Source organism: Amblyraja radiata, chromosome 31, assembly GCF_010909765.2.
Source record: "Amblyraja radiata isolate CabotCenter1 chromosome 31, sAmbRad1.1.pri, whole genome shotgun sequence".
Classification (NCBI taxonomy): Eukaryota; Metazoa; Chordata; class Chondrichthyes; order Rajiformes; family Rajidae; genus Amblyraja; species Amblyraja radiata.
The window spans coordinates 27,853,877-27,868,477 of record NC_045986.1 but is presented as its reverse complement, the minus strand read 5'-3'; the positions used below and the strand labels follow the sequence as shown (position 1 = coordinate 27,868,477).

General features: G+C 46.1%; 1 protein-coding gene across 2 annotated transcripts in view; it reads right to left on the bottom strand.

Moving 5' to 3' along the window:
- Positions 1 to 1,950: 1,950 nt before the first annotated feature.
- The window catches only part of vwa1 (von Willebrand factor A domain containing 1), a 35,392-nt gene continuing 22,741 nt past the window's right edge, over positions 1,951 to 14,601 (bottom strand). The window contains exons 3-6 of one of the 2 annotated variants that reach the window (XM_033048308.1): positions 11,538 to 11,816; positions 10,327 to 10,599; positions 6,507 to 6,626; positions 1,951 to 3,115 (exon numbers count right to left, since the gene is read on the bottom strand). In XM_033048308.1, the coding sequence (XP_032904199.1) occupies positions 3,042 to 3,115; positions 6,507 to 6,626; positions 10,327 to 10,599; positions 11,538 to 11,816 (746 nt within the window). In that variant the 3' untranslated portion in view covers positions 1,951 to 3,041. Of the gene's footprint in view, positions 3,116 to 6,294; positions 6,423 to 6,506; positions 6,627 to 10,326; positions 10,600 to 11,537; positions 11,817 to 14,601 lie in introns of those variants that run through there. The other variant, XM_033048309.1, reaches the window with a different exon arrangement.

The following is a 14,601-nucleotide window of genomic DNA, read 5'->3' as shown; positions in this document are numbered from 1 at the left end:
TTTGCATAGAGTCATAGAGTAACACAGTGTGGAAACAGGCCCTTCGGCCCAACTCACTCACACCGGCCAACAATGTCCCAGCTACCCTTGTCCCACTTGCCTGCGCTTGGTCCATATCCCTCCAAATGTGTCCTATCCATGTACCTGTCCAATTGCTTCTTAAACGATGGGATAGTCCCAGCCTCAACTGCCTCCTCTGACAGCTTGTTCCATACACCCACCACCCTCTGTGTGAAAAAGTAACCCCTCAGATCCCTATTAAATCTTTTCCCTTTCACCTTGAACCTATGTCTTCTAGTCCCCGATTCCCCTACTCTGGGTGAAAGACTCTGTGCATCTACCTGATCTATTCCTCTCATGATTTTGTATCACCTCTATAAGATCTCCCCTCATCCTCCTACACTCCATGGAATAGAGACCTAGTCTACTCAACCTCTCCCTGTAGCTCGCACCCTCTAGTCCTGGCAACCTTCAGTTCGTGGTGTCCTGAAGTACATACACACTGACATTAAAGGAGGCATCAAGTGGGACTAGGCCATACGCCAACTTGGTTGGCATAGGGAAGATGGGCCAAAGGGCCTGTTTCTGTGCTATACAGTTATTTGACTTTGAACTATATTTCTTGATTGGGCACCCTCAGCATCCTTGACATTATAGCAGGAGGCATCATTCATTCCACTGGTTCTTTAAGAAGGAAGTGCAGATGCTGGGAAGGGTCTCGACCCGAAACGTCGCCTATTTCCTTCGCTCCATAGAAGCTGCCTCACCCGCTGAGTTTCTCCAGCATTTTTGTCTACATTCATTCCACTGGAATAATTTTCTTAAATATTCACTTAATTGGTTACTGTGTACTAACGTGTTAAAGGTGCATATAAAGAATGCAAATGTACTGCTAGTGATGCATAACTGCTGGATACAACACCCCATGCATGCAGTACAGAACCTTCTAGATGGCCCAGTGATTCTCCAACACCACAAAACTATCAGTGAAATCAGCAGTATGAACATTTATTGCAAACAAAAATAGTGCCGAATAATAATAGCAAGAGATACTACTGCTTATATCAGACTTTTCAATGATGGTGACCTTGCTTTGATTGGTCTGTTGTAAACCCAAAATCAAAAGCTGTTTTGAAATAGGTTACTTTGTCGTAATATCTATTCTGCAAAAAATGGACCAATGTTCCTTATGAGTACATTTTTAGTTAATAAATTACTCCTGATAATTTAAGGGAGGAAGTTCTTATATGGATCATGTGGATGTGGAGAGGATGTTTCCACTAGTGGGAGAGTCTAGGACTGGAGGTCATAGCCACAGAATTGAAGGACGCTCCTTTAATAAGGGGATGGGGAGGAATTTCTTTAGTCAGAGGGTGGTGAATCTGTGAAATCCATTGCTACAGAAGGCTGTGGAGGCAAAGTCAATGGATATTTTTAAGGCCGAGATAGATAGATAGATAGATAGATTCTTGATTAGTACAGCTGTCAAGGGTTATGGAGAGAAGGCAGGAGAATGGGGTTGAGAAGTAAATATAGATCAGCTATGATTGAATGGCGGAGTAGACTTGTTGGGCTGAATGGCCTAATTCTGCTCCTATCACTTATGAATTCATGAACGTATGAATGATGAAGTACAGATGACTTTTTTTCTAGAGAAATTGAATATTAGGCCAGTTTTAACAGTGATGTCCTGTATGAAGGGTTCTCTAAGCTATTTATATTACTTGGGATGCCCCTTACAATATTCACAATGTGTAGAATATACTCTTATAATTAATGCATTTCAGAAAAAGTACCAATTCCAGCTGCACGAGCAGGTCAGGTCAACATTATATTTGCCATCTCCATCAATAGTGGTGAGAAACGTAAGGTTATTGAAAAGCAGAACCGTTTTCAAAATACACACATTGCAGTCTAATCGACAGTGGAATCATTACTTTGGTAACACATTTACATTCACATTTACATTTAATTTAATGCGTGAACTGCACACATGTAATTGTGCATAGAAACCAAATATATAAACTGCTACATTTACACAGCATTCTAAGAGGATTAGGCAGTTGCTGAACAAACCAGTGAAGATATCACATGACCACGTTGTCTATCTCATAACACAAAAAACACATGCACATATTTAGCAAAGTTTGCTTTAGCTATCGGGATGCTTTTTCTCCATGACGATAGACAAGATCTCATAGTTTACTTTGTCTCAGAAGTCTATGTTGTCACTTTGACTCACTTTACACACACATACGTATGGACACACACACACACACACACACATACACACCAAGAAGAACCTGATTGATATTTCATCCCCTTGAGGCACACAAACCACCTGCAGCTCTCCCTGTCCCACACACACGTACTCCTCTCTCTTTAAGAACTGGGATTAAATCTGGGATCTTGGTCAATGTTCAGTACCAGATTAGCATTTCAAGAGACCTTTTCCCCCCCCGATGCAAATCCTTTAAATAAAAAGCTAAAAGGTATATGGAACCACAGTGGGCGTGAAACGACCTCTTGTACTGACTCTTGCAACACAACCCTTTAAGGGTAGAGCTGTTCTCCAATTTTGGCAATTGCACTTAAACAAATCTCACCACGGCACGGGTGCCAACAGTGAGATACACCAGCTGCTCGAGAGCCACAGTTTCGCTGTTCGATTCGCAGAAGTGGGGTAGCATCTTGGAAATATCACAACCGCATGGATCTTGGCTCCGTTCAGTAGGAATGTGAGAAAAAAAAGCGACATAGTGTTATTAAGGCATCTCCGGGACAAAAAATTCCCACAAACTCTGTACAACGAGTACTGTTCCAGATTATCACGCTTGACGAGGGAAAAGTTGTGCTTTGTCAGAGGCTGGAATCATAGTAGATCAGGGATTTACACCATTTTAACTGCCCATCAACGAATTCTACAAGTAAACTGTGAAGAGATTTTTAGGAATGCTAGCTTTTAACATCTCATGAGGTTTTTTTTATTTGTTGCAAATCCTCCTGTAGTTTCACAGCTCTCCATTATCTTGAGGAATTATTCATCCGTTTTGGCAGCTCTGGTACTTTGGAGCGCAGAATGAATTGGTTGATTGGTTGTCAGGTGATAAACTATCTGAGGAAGGAAAGGAGACAAGCGTTAGGAATAGTTGCTAATGACTCACATCCTAATGAAAGATAAGCAAAAGTTGTTCAGATGCAAATCCCTATCTCTTGCATTCAAACTTGTATCCATTTTTCCTGTCAGGTGCCCTAATTTATTCATTAAAATAATCAATCAATCAATCAATCAATCATTGATAGAGGGGACTGAGGGAAATATGCCAAGCAACCACTTACATTTTTTCCCCCAATTGATTGAGTTTAGTTTATTGTCACGTGTACCGAGGTACAGTGAAAAGCTTTTGTTGAGTGCTAACCAGTCAGCAGAATCCATGCCAGAGAGTCTGAATAACAGAAGTGGTGATGGAGTCTGCTATGAACGATGGCAGTAACATGAATTCATTTTTGATCTCTCCACATTTGCTGCCTAACCTGCTGAAAGGATGCTCTTTTATTTCAGATTTCCATCAACTGCAGTATTTTGTAACTCAGTTCCAAGTTATATATTCTTTTCTTCACTGCATTTCCATTCATCTCCTCCGGACAGATCAGTCGCAAGCCTGTGCCACCCTCTCTCAGCAAACACCACCATCATCTGTGTCATCCTGTATGCCTTGTTCTCCACCCACACACAGATATGTCCCTTGTCGTCTCCACTCCCCGTCTCCACCAACCCCTCCACCAGGAGTCTGGAGAAGGCTCCCGACCCTAAACATTGCCTCTCCACATTCCCTCTCCAGATGCTGCCTAATCTGCTGAGTTCCTCCTGCACTTTGTGCTATGTTCAAGATTCCAGCATCTGCAGTTCCTTGCGTTTCCACACCTGTTATCTTTAACTTAACACGTTTGATTTCAAACATCTGTTGATTCTGATGAGAAGACGGTAACCTAGAACCACTGCGAGACGTGCCTTTAACATTAACTTTGGGGGGGTTTTCTCTCCACAGATGCTGTCTGACTTGCTAAATATTCCTGGAGAGAAGGAATGGGCGACGTTGCAGGTCGAGAACCTTCTTCAGACTGATGACCCCCCCCCACTGACATCAGTCTGAAGGAGGGTCTCAACCCGAAACGTCGCCTATTCCTTCTCTCCATAGATGCTGCCTCACCCACTGAGTTTCTCCAGCATTTTTTGTCTACCTTCGATTTTTCCAGCATCTGCAGTTCTTTCTTAAACATGCTAAATATTGCTAACATTTTCTGTTGTTTTTAAAAGGTTTCTAGCGTCTTCATTATATATTTTTTTGTTTTGCAAATGTTTGTTGCTGTTTTATCCTAGGATTACCAATAACGACCTGGTGGGACAGACATCAATAAGTTTAGTTGCTGACTTTAGAACTCGCTGTTCAAAGTGAAATTAATCTGTTTTGTACCTCAAATCCCCGAGAACCGATCTAACTCAGTAAAATCCGTTTCTGTAATACTCCAACTTAATCATTTATGTCATGCCTTCTGAAATCCTAATTCACAAATCAAAAAATAATTCCCCTAAGGCTCCAATCGACCCTGCAATATTGTAACTCACTTATTAAAAACACCTGTCCCACTAATCTTCTTACTCCATCGTGAATAACATTTCAATATTCCAGATATGTCATTATAATTACATTATATAATGGATGTCATTGTATTTATGGTCCAGGTCAATGTGCAATTCTTATTCTGTGCCTCTGCAAATGGTTGAAGACTAAAGTACAGCTTTGGAAGAAGAACGAATAACCCAGACTCAAACAATGCTAACTCAAAACAGGATGGCGCCATCAGCAAATGGCAGCCTCGCCAACAGTCTGTCTGTCTTTACGTCTTTGTTATTTTTAGTGTGTTTTTAAAGTATGAGTTAACGCTCTCTGGTTTGTTTTATGTGGGGGGTGAGGGAGGGGGTGGGGGAGGGGGTCGGGGGAAACTTTTCCTCAATCTCTTAACCTTGCCGGAGATGCGATTGTTTTCCGGATCGTATCTCCGGTCGCTCTGCGGCCTAACATCGTGGAGTTGGCGACCTTGCTCGAGACTGATTTTGAGCCCCACCGCGGGGCCGTGGACTTGCCATCGGAGCCTGCGATCCCTTGCCTGGGATCGACGCTCCCACCGTGGCCTGCAGATTTCACCATCGAGGAGCTCGCAGTCTCAGGTAGAGACTGATGTCGGGAAGCTCTAAGCCGCAAGAGGTGCGACCAGCCCCGACTCGGGGTCCGATCGCCCGGTGCGGGGAGCTGAGAATCCCCCCCCGATGCGGGAGCTTGATCGCCCCGATGCGGAGGGCTCGACCGCTGGCTGCGGGAGCCAACATCGCCCCGACAACGGAGGGTTCGAGTGCCCCAACCGCGGGAGAACAAAGAAGGAGGGAGATTGAACATGTTTTGCCTTCCATCACAGTGAGGAATGTGGGGGTCGCTGTGGTGGATGCTCATGTTAAAATATTTATTTGGGTGTCTTGTTGCTCTTTCTTGGTATGACTATGGCAAATCAAATTGCTCGTATGTTGGAAAAAATTAATTATTATGTACATCTCGAATGGTTAAAAGGACAGGCTTAGAGTCATAGAGTGTGGAAACAGCCCAATGCCTACATCAGCCAACATGTCCAACTACACTAGTCCCACCTGCCCATGCTTGCTCCATATCTCTCCAACCCCGTCCTATCCATGTACCTGTCCAAATGTTGCTTAAACGTTGGGATAGTCCCTGCCTCATCTACCTCCTCTGGCAGCTTGTTCCATACACCCACCACCCATTGTGTGAAAAACCCCTCAGATTCCTATTAAATGTTTCCCCCCTCACCTTAAATCTACGTCCTCTGGTCCTCGATTCCCCTGCTCTGGGCAAGCGACTCTGTGCATCTACCCGATCTATTCCTCTCATGATTTTGTACAGAGGTGTATAAGATCACCCCTCATCTTCAAGGCCGAGCTCCAAGGAATAGAGTCCCAGCCTACCTAACCACTCCCCTTAGCTCAAGCCCTCTAGTCGGGGTGGAAGATTGCAACCTTCACGTGGTCCGCCCTGTTTCGACTAATGCAATCAACTCGACGTGCACAAACGGAAGATCAAATAGAACAAGTTGTCCAACAGCTTTAGGCTGTGCACGTCACATGAAAGAAGAAGAAGAAGAATCCCTCTAGTCCTGGCATCATCCTCGGCTTGGCAAGCCATCCTTTCTCAACAGGGTTACCTACCTGGCTGTTGAGGTGTGCGTACCATCCTGCATAAGGCTCTCCCTGCCCTGTTTGTGTACACCGCCTTCACACAGACCCGGTGTTCGGTCCCCGGAATAAGATCAGTTAGCAGCAGCGCGCGCTGGGACAGTCCTCACGGGCGGGCTCCTTGCTACTCGTTAGTCGTTACTTGTGGGCGGAGCACCAAGGCAAATTCCTTGTATGTGAATACTTGGCCAATTAACTTACTTACTTCTCTGCCGCGGGCACCGTACACTGTAGTGCAGCACCTTGCCTCTTGCAGGGTCCCACAATGCCGCCATGCCGGTGGGACTGATATTAATCAGCTTCAGTTTGTAATCCTCGTCGCTCACTGTTCAAAAATAGAGTGAACAAAAATCATCTGGCATTGTAGATAAAATCTAAGATTAGTAACGCATAACATTATAACTTCAATGCTTTTACTGGGAGCATTAAATCCTTCCAAAAGCTAGGGTACTGTCCGATTCACCTCTACCCCATTGCAGACATTGGACTTTGTGTTTAAGAAGGAACCGCAGATGCTGGAAAATCGAAGGTAGACAAAAGTGCTGGAGAAACTCAGCGGGTGCAGCAGCATCTATGGAGCGAAGGAAATAGGCAACGTTTCGGGCCGAAACTCAAAGGAAATAGGTAACGTTTCGGGCCGAAACCCGGAAGGGTTTCGGCCCGAAACGTTGCCTATTTCCTTCGCTCCATAGATGCTGCTGCACCCGCCGAGTTTCTCCAGCACTTTTGTCCACCGCAGACATTGGACTTTGTCAATGGAACTGATGCACTACTATGCTAAGAACTATATTCTGCACTCTGTATCTTTCCCTTTAGACTTTAGATTAACAGCGTGGAAACAGGCCCTTCAGCCCACCGAGTCCACTCCGACCAGCGTTCACCCCACACACTAACGCTATCCTACACAGCAGGGTCAATTTTTACTGAAGTCAATGAACCTACAAACTTGCACGTCTTTTGGGATGTGGGAGGAAACTGGAGCACCCAGAGAAAACCTGCGTGGAGAACGTACAAACTCTACACAGACCACACCTGTAGTCAGGATCGAACCGGGGCCTTTGGCTCTGTGAGGCTGTAACTCCTCCACTGTGCCACTGCTCTGACTATTGTACACGAGTTTGAATTGACTTACTTACATCAGTACACTTGACAATAATAAACCTAAACTTAAATCTGGTTTTCTGTGCTTCTGCACAAATGTACAATTTCACTACATCAGGCAGGTACAATAACAACATTTAAAAGACTTGGACAGGTACATGGATAGGAAAGGTTTGGAGGGATGTGGGCCAAATAAGACTAGGTTGGATGGGCATCTTGGTCATAGAGTCATTACAGCATGGAAACAGGCCATTCGGCCCAACGCCGACATACATGCCCCATCTACACTAGTCCTAATTGCCTGCATTTGGCCCATATACCTCTAAACCTGTCCCATCCATGTACCTGCCTAATTGTTTCTTAAACATCACTATAATCCCTGCTCTGGCTTGTTCCATACACCCACCACCCTTTGTGCGAAAAAGTTACCCCTCAGATTCCTGTAAAGTATTTCCCCCCTCATCTAAGACCCCCTATGCCTCTGGTTCTCGATGCCCCTACTCTGGGCAGGAGACTCAGTGCCCTTGGTCAGCGTGGACGAGTTGGGCTGTAGGGCCGGTTTCTGTGCTCTGTGGTTTCACGACTCGATACTTAACGACTTATATGGAATTGAAACTAGAGCATTCCAAATGACACACAAGTCTTCTTTCTGGGAAAAAAAGGGGCTCTGCATTCTATTCCAGGAACACTATCTTCCTATAAGTGGTAATTTTCAAGCTGAAAGATTACACTTAAACTAAGATATCTATCTGGCTGTCTGAAACGTCACCCATTCCTTCTCTCCAGAGATGCTGTCTGTCCCGCTGAGTTACTACAGCATTTTGTGTCTAACATCGATCAGGAATCTCTTCTAATGCTTCTTCATTAAAAGCAATCTCACAATTTCACCTGCTGTGAATGCTCCATTTGAACACTCAATCACACTCTATTTGTCATTTTGCATGTACTATTCCATCACTATTACATCTATGGGTCATTTACTGCAGAGATTCACAATCAGTGGGAATCAATCTAATGATTAAGAATCGGTTTAGTTTAGTTTAGTGATACAGCGCGGAAACAGGCCCTTCTGTCCACCAAGTCCGTGCCGACCAGCGATCCCCGCACATGAACACTATCCTACACACACTAGGGACAGTTTACATTTACACCAAGCCAATTAACCTATAAACCTGTAGGTCTTTGGAGTGTGGAAGGAATCCGAAGATCTCGGAAAAAAAATCCACGCAGGTCATGGGGAGAACGTGCAAACTCCGTACAGACAGCAGCCGTAGTCAGGATTGAACTCAATAGACAATAGGTGCAGGAGTAGGCCATTTGGCCCTTCGAGCCAGCACCGCCATTCAATGTGATCATGGCTGATCATCCCCAATCAGTACCCCGTTCCTGCCTTCTCCCCATATCCCCTGATTCCGCTATCTCTAAGAGCCCTATCTAACTCTCTCTTGAAAGTATCCAGAGAACCGGCCTCCACCGCCCTCTGAGGCAGAGAATTCCACAGACTCACAACTCTGTGTGGAAAAAGTGTTTCCTCATCTCCGTCTGTGGAATTCTCTGCCTCAGAGGGCGGTGGAGGTAGGTTCTCTGGATGCTTTCAAGAGAGAGCTAGATAGGGCTCTTAAAAATAGCGGAGTCAGGGGCTATGGGGAGAAGGCAGGAACGGGGTACTGATTGGGGATGATCAGCCATGATCACATTGAATGGCGGTGCTGGCTCGAAGGGCCAAATGGCCTACTCCTGCACCTATTGTCTATAAATGGCTTACCCCTTATTGTTAAACTGTGGCCCCTGGTTCTGGACAACTCGGGTCTCTGGCGCTGTGAGGCAGCAATGCCAAGCCACCGTGCCACCTCTTTGGTGATAACTTTGCATGCAAATGTCTAAAGCCTGGATCATAATTATGTGTGGGTTAGTGTGTCAAGATGGGAGTGTGTGTGTGTGTTTGGCTGGTATCTACATGGTTGGTGAGTGAACATCCGATCAGGCTGATTTCTGACAGACTGACATATAATGTGTCATGTTTAAGAAGGAACTGCAGATGCTGGAACAATCGAAGGTAGACAAAAATGCTGGAGAAACTCAGCGGGTGAGGCAGCATCTATGGAGCGAAGGAATGGGTGATGTTTCAGGTCAAGACCCTTGAAGGAATGGGTGACATTTTGGAGAAACTCAACGGGTGCAGCAGCATCTATGAAGCGAAGGAAATAGGCAACGTTTCGGGCCGAAACCCGGAAGGGTTTCGGCCCGAAACGTTACCTATTTCCTTTGAGTTTCGGCCCGAAACGTCACCCATTCCTTCAAGGGTCTTGACCTGAAACATCACCCATTCCTTCGCTCCATAGATGGTGCCTCACCCGCTGAGTTTCTCCAGCATTTTTGTCTACCTTATTGGGGAGGGAGGTTGCAACCTTCAGGTGGTCCGCCCTGTTTCGACGAGTGCAATCAACCCGGCGTGCACAATCAAATAAGATCAAATAGAACAGGTTGCCCTACAACTTTAGGCTGTGCACACCACACGCAAGAAGAAGAAGTCTACCTTATAAAGTGCCAGGGGTGCTATTTGGGACGACAGATGGCACAATGGGCTAAGTGTTCGGCTGGCAACCGGAGGGTAGCCGGTTCGAATCCCGCTTGGAGTGCATACTGTCGTTGTGTCCTTGGGCAAGACACTTCACCCACCTTTGCCTGTGTGTGAATGTGTGTGAGTGATTGGTGGTGGTTGGAGGGGCCGTAGGCGCAGATTGGCAGCCACGCTTCCGTCAGTCTGCCCCAGGGCAGCTGTGGCTACAGAAGTAGCTTACCACCACCGAGTGTGACTGAGGAGTGAATGAATAATGCGATGTAAAGCGCCTTGAGTATTAGAAAGGCGCTATATAAATCCCATCCATTATTATTATTATTATTACTATTTCAAAGCTTCTTACCATGTTGAGTGCAAGCTTTGGCCGACAGTGCTTCTGTCCTGCCCGATTGGTACATGGCTGACACGGTGACCAAGTAGGTGGTGTTGGGCTCCAAGCCGTCCACTACGGTGGTGTTCTGGTCGCCGCTGACGGTCAGCAAGTTGGTTTCGCCTCCCGGCAGGATTCCGTATAGAACCTCGTAAGAAGCCACGCTGGCTGGCGTTGGCGCCCAGCTGACATGAAAGCTCCTTGGCTGCGACTCGGAAATTAGCACCACCTGTGGGCTGGTCTCCTCTGCAGTCACACAACGCAAAACTAGTTTCAGTTCATTTTGTACAATTAAATTGGTGCAAAAAATCCCCACACAAGTGCACACACCGGCACCATCCTACACAATTTACCAATGGCCAATTAACCCTACAAACCCGTAAGTCTTTGGAATGTGGGAGGAAACCGGAGCACCGGTTTTAAGGCAGAGATAGATAGATTTAGACAATAGACAATAGGTGCAGGAGTAGGCCATTCGGCCCTTCGTGCCAGCACTCGCCATTCAATGTGATCATGGCTGATCATCCCAAATCAGTACCCCGTTCCTGCCTTCTCCCCATATCCCCTGACTCTGCTATTTTTAAGAGCCCTATCTAGCTCTCTCTTGAAAGCATCCAGAGAGAGATTTGTGATTAGTACGGGTGTCAGAGATTATGGGGAGAAGGTAAGAGAATAGAGGGAGAGATAGATCAGCCATGATTGAATGGCAGAGCAGACTTGATGGGCCGAATGGCCTAATTCTACTCCTATTCCTTATGATCTGGAGAAAACCCATGCGATCACAGGGAGAACGTACAAAGTCCGTACGGACAGACAGCTCCCGTGGTCAGGTTCGACTCGGAATACCTGCCACTGTGAGGCAGCGGCCACACATCCACTGGTTCCACACATCTACTGGTTACAGCTCTGCATTGTTACAAAACCCATTGAACACACTTCTCCCTGAACAAAATATGGGCAGAGCGAAAGGGAACGCAGATAAGAAGTCACATCTTGTTATAGTTGGGATGGTTCCATGTAGAACAGCGGACCAAAGACAAATCCTTCCTGCCTCCTTGCTGAGATCAGCACACAGATGCAGCGGTGTGTGTTAAAGATCATGTCATGTGGCAGATTACTCATGTTCTCGTGCCCTGCCCTATCGATTACAGGTAACTCACGCCACAGCATCAGTCAGAACTCACCTTCCAATGTAGTTACTTGTGTCGCAAGGTGCTTGTTGTGGTTGGAGTTCATTGGGGTGAGTTTCACTTTGTAGGTGGTCTCTGGAAGCAGCTGTCTCAGAACCACGCTTGTTTCGTCTGCAGTGACTGTCTTCCACGACTTCTTCTGGTGGGAATCTGTGTCCGGACTGTACTCGATCAAATAGTAGCCGGTGTTGCCACTTAGCAGCCTGGGCCAGAGCAAGCGGAAGCTGCTTGCTGTGATGTCTAACGCTCTCAGCTTTCTCACCCGGATAATCTCTGCAGGGAAAAATAAGGCAGAAGATACAGAAATCAGTGTGTGTGTGTGTGTGTGTGTGTGTGTGTGTGTGTGTGTGTGTGTGTGTGTGTGTGTGTGTGTGTGTGTGTGTGTGTGTGTGTGTGTGTGTGTGTGTGTGTGTGTGTGTGTGTGTGTGCACAGTAAATAATTATATTAGTGATCTGGGATGTGTGTGTGGGAAGCACGCTGTGCAGGAGGTTGTGTGTGAGGAGGGTATGTTTGCTTGGTTTAGTTTAGTTTAGAGATAGAACATGGAAACAGGCACATCGGCCCACCGAGTCCGCACTGGCCAGCAATCCCCGCACACTAAAGGGCCTGTCCCACTTAGGTGACATTTTAGGAAGCAGCCTGAAAAGAAGTGGTCGCGTGTTGGTGGGGTCGTGACGCGTGGTGACGCATGTAGTGACGAGCGGTGTCTCCCTGCCACCCCAGGATTTTGGAATGTTCAAAAATCCAGGGGCCATCTGGGCGTCTCATCAAGTCTTGTTCCCTGTCACACGCTGACGTATGCTGGCCTGTGGGTGACGCCTGGTTAGGGTTGGGGTTAGGGACCACAGATGGGCTGTAAAATATTCTTCCTTCAATGCATGGGTTTTAAACATTAATATATTAAAATTAATACGATAAAATCACTTGTGCAAATGAAAAGACGTCTGAGTTGTTCAGTTTTATTTACAGATGTATTGGTCCGCTTCCAGATCCAACCTCACAGGGATGGATTCAGTGAGTGTAGACTGGGAGGGGAGAGGGGAGTTCAGTCTACACTCACTGAATTTTATTGTATTAATAGGAAAATGAAATTCTTGCTTTGCTTCAGAACAACAGAACATAGTAAGCATTAAATCAATACTAATTCCAGTATGTTCACAGTCTCAAATACCTCTTTGCTTTGCCACTATCCCTTGGTCCTCCTGCAGTTGTACAGGGGACTAGTGAGACCACACCTGTAGAATTGTGTGCAGTTTTGGTCTCCAAACTTGAGGAAGGACATTCTTGCTATAGAGGGGAGTGCAGCGTACGGTAACGAGGTTAATTCCCGGGATGGCAGGACTGTCATATGTTGATAGATTGGAGCGGCTGGGCTTGTATACTCTGGAATTTAGAAGGATGAGAGGGTATCTTATTGAAACATATAAGGTTATTAAGGGTTTGGACACGCTTGAGGCAGGAAACATGTTCCCAATGCTAGGGGGGGGGGGGGGGGGTCCAGAACCAGGGGCCATAGTTTAAGAATAAGTGGTAAGCCATTTAGAACGGAGACGAGGAAAAACTTTTTCTCACAGAGAGTGGTGAGTGTGTGGAATTCTCTGCCTCAGAGGGCGGTGGAGGCTGGTTCTCTGGATGCTTTCAAGAGAGAGCTCGGTAGGGCTCTTATGGATAGCGGAGTTAAGGGATATGGAGAGAAGGCAGGAACGGGGTACTGATTGTGGATGATCAGCCGTGATCACATTGAATGGCGGTGCTGGCTCGAAGGGCCGAATGGCCTACTCCTGCACCTATTGTCTATTGTCTATTAAGTCTACTGCATTGATACCAGTCAGAGCTTCCCTTCTGTTGAAAAAGAATCGGCCAGTAAATGATGCAAGGCTGGAAGGATCACAACAGAATTTTGTTGGCATCTTCTTCTCCGAGACTACTGACTGAAGTTAAACAATACATTAATTCTTCTTCTATCAGGACTTTGCCACAGTGTTTCTGCTTTTATCGCCAGTACACGCATTGTAGGCTCTGCAAATTGTCTGAACGTCAGCACTTTCTGCTGGCCTCTGAGATCGCAGACATTAGATAAATTGACAGTCACAATGTATAATGGTTATATGGGCTAATGCACGGAGACATTAAGGGGCTGTCCCACTGTACGAGGTAATCCAAGAGCTCTCCCGAGTTTAAAAAAATCAAACTCGTGGTAAGCACGTAGAATGTACGTAGCGGGTACGTCGGAGCTCGGGGACGTCTCTTAGCGGCTCGTAACACTAACGGCAGGTACTCAGGAAACGCGGTAAGCTCGGGAACATTTTTCAACAGGTTTAAAAATGTCCACCAGAGCCCCGAGTACCTACGTGCGGCTATTACCGTAATTCTCCGAGTTCGTATCAGGGGAAACTCGGGAGAACTCTTGAATTAGCTCGTGCAGTGGGACAGCCCCATAGTCTTCTGCAGTAAATTGCAAGTATGTTTTTTTGAGAATGTCCAGTAAAACCTTACGAACTTTTGAAGTCTTTGACTAAAGTGCCTATAATCCTCATCCTTGTAACCTGGACATGTACAGCAGCCTCCACCTATTTTAACACTTGGATCAAAATGGATGGCTTCGCACGCTCATTGTAACACACTTCACACACACACACTTGTTGTAAATCCATTGGCCATAGTTTTGTCCTAGTGCTCCACAAATACTTTGTCAATGCTTACAGCCTCCTTTACCAACAGTAGGAAATAGTGGACATTTCCAAGAGTAGAGAGCATAGGTTTAAGGTGAGAGGGGCCCCTGGTGTGTAGGGAGTGGGTTCAACAAAAGGGGGATAACATAGAACTGGTGTGAACAGGTGATCAATGGTTGGTGTAGGTAGACAAAAGTGCTGGAGAAACTCAGCGGGTGCAGCAGCATCTATGTGGAGCAAAGGAAATAGGCACCGTTTCGGGACGAAACCCTTTGGGTTTCGGCCCGAAACGTTGCCTATTTCCTATAGTGGAGATTGTTCAACTCTTTGCATGGAGCGAAGGAAATAGGCAACGTTTCGGGCCGAAACCCTTCTTCAGACTGAT